The following is a 2,194-nucleotide window of genomic DNA, read 5'->3' on the forward strand; positions in this document are numbered from 1 at the left end:
TACAGCTCTGGTGCTAATCTAGCTAGATCTCCCAGTTGTGGTAGGCCCTTGCCACTTTGGGAGGAAAGAACTTACAGTAACTGGAGAATTAAAAACCACTCGGGCTTAATCAACACGTCTCATTCGATTGGACCTGCATGTGTCAAGGGAAATCAACAGACTCTTTCATTGAATGAAAATAATATAACATAGTCTGCATGTAATTCAACAGTGATTACATGTATATATAAAAATATCTCCATTATCCCCTCTCCTTCTATCCTATCCTATCCTATCTCTAATGATCCATAATAATCCCCTTCTTTGATCTATGTTTTCATTTAAATACACAGAGAGCAGGGAGAAGTTACAACAGAGATGATTACAAAATGATTCCCATAAAAAAATTGGATTGTTCACAACAAATTGATCAGCAAGATCATATCTGAAATATCTTTCCATCAGCATTCAACAGGAACAGGTCGAATTTGGTATTGCAACTAAGATAATTTGGAAATCGGCTGCAACAGCGAATCTGAGAAAAACGTCTTCAGAGAACCTTCTGTTTCTCTTAATACGGACCGAATTTGGGAAAACTGCTCATTACAAAACTAATTCGGTCCGTTTTGAACAAAACCCATGTTTCGGATTTTCCAGATTCTTCTCCATTTTCCCGAAACGTCCAATGAAAAACTGTCACTTCTTATTCCAGCAAATTTCTGAGTTGGAATATTTAATGATGAGTTGGAGATCAAATCTGCAATCTGGAAAATATCTTGGAGGCTAAAATGGTGAGTGATGTTACAAAAAAATTATTAATAAACCATCATTGGTAAAATCATGCATAATAACCATCAATTTATTGAAAATAAAGGAGAAGAAATAATATTTACCATAAGAGCATAAATAATTATAAAATGGAAATTCAATTGATTTCTCGGAAAATGAGCGAGGGAAAACGGGAGATGCCTGGGAGAAAGATGTCTGCGCGTGGAAATGGCGGTAAGGGTTTGGGAAAAGGAGGTGCAAAGAGGCACAGGAAGGTGCTGCGTGATAACATTCAGGGAATTACAAAGCCCACCTTTAGGCGTCTTGCCAGGAGAGGTGGTGTCAAGCGTATCAGTGGCCTTATATCTGAAGAAACGAGGGGTGTACTGAAGATTTTTCTTGAGAATGTCATCAGAGATGCCGTCACTTACACAGAGCACGCTAGGAGAAAGACTGTAACTGCCATGGATGTTGTCTATGCCCTGAAAAGGCAGGGCTGAACCCTTTACGGCCTTGGAGGGAAAATGAAGACGGCGGCAAGAGCAGGGTCTCCCAGGCCTGTCATGCAGACCCAAAAGCTGAATCAGAAGAACGAAGAGGAAAAGAGGAGGGATCGGCATAAGCAGGAAGCGCTCCCTTCTCCAGCAAAAGGTATGAACCAGATTCAGCCGTACTCTCCTCCCTTTCAAATTTTTATTAGACCTCCTGTGGGTAACCCTCAGGTTGTCTGGGTAAACGATGATTTTTCTATCCTGCAACTCAAGCACAAAATATGGGAAATGATGGGGTATCCTATACAGATCCAATATCTGGTAAATGGGCTCCGCTCTCTCCAGGACTGCCGACTCTTAAAGGACTACTCCATAAAACCAGAGATGACCATTACCCTAAACTTGCGGCTGCGAGGAGGTGCGGCTCAGAGCATCCCAAGACCTGCAGAGGGAGACAAAAGGAATATGCCCAACAGTCAACAGCAAGCAAATAGAGGCCCCTCCTACAGAAACATCCTTCAAGGGAAAAAAGCGGTGGGCTCTCCTCCAGATCAGGCTGGAAATACCCCGAGACCCTACATAGTAGAACTTCAAGAACAAACCCCAGCACTGGAAATCAACAGTACAGCAACAGAGGAGCACACAAAGATATATGAAGCCCAGGCACTAATATGCCGCTTCAATTGTTTCTGGCCGAAACCCATGGACCTCTTTCACTGGATTTTTACTCAATGGTCTCTGGAATGTGAAATACACCTCTGTTCCAAGGGGTTTTTTATTGTTAAATTTCAAACCGCGGAGGAAAGGGATACAATAATCAGAGAGGGGCCTTGGTTCTGGGGGTCCACGGGGTTGTTTATCACCCCATGGTTTGCAAGTTTTGACCCCAACACCATGTTAGTCTCCAAACTACCAGTATGGGTGAGGCTTCACAACTTGCCTCTTCATTTTTGGAA

General features: G+C 42.6%; 1 protein-coding gene across 1 annotated transcript; it reads left to right on the plus strand.

Moving 5' to 3' along the window:
• The first annotated feature begins 959 nt into the window (after positions 1-959).
• On the plus strand, positions 960-1,247 carry LOC149244953 (histone H4-like). Its single transcript, XM_089455533.1, has one exon. The coding sequence runs from the start codon at positions 960-962 to the stop codon at positions 1,245-1,247; it is 288 nt and encodes a 95-aa protein (XP_089311659.1).
• Positions 1,248-2,194: the final 947 nt, after the last annotated feature.

This window comes from Pinus tabuliformis, chromosome 7 (genome assembly GCF_031772625.1).
Source record: "Pinus tabuliformis cultivar Carrire ecotype Pingquan chromosome 7, CPIR1, whole genome shotgun sequence".
Classification (NCBI taxonomy): domain Eukaryota; kingdom Viridiplantae; phylum Streptophyta; class Pinopsida; order Pinales; family Pinaceae; genus Pinus; species Pinus tabuliformis.

Coding starts and splice junctions, on each gene's coding strand:
- LOC149244953 (XM_089455533.1), top strand. CDS start 960: ATGTCTGCGCGTGGAAATGGCGGTAAGGGTTTGGGAAAAGGAGGTGCA.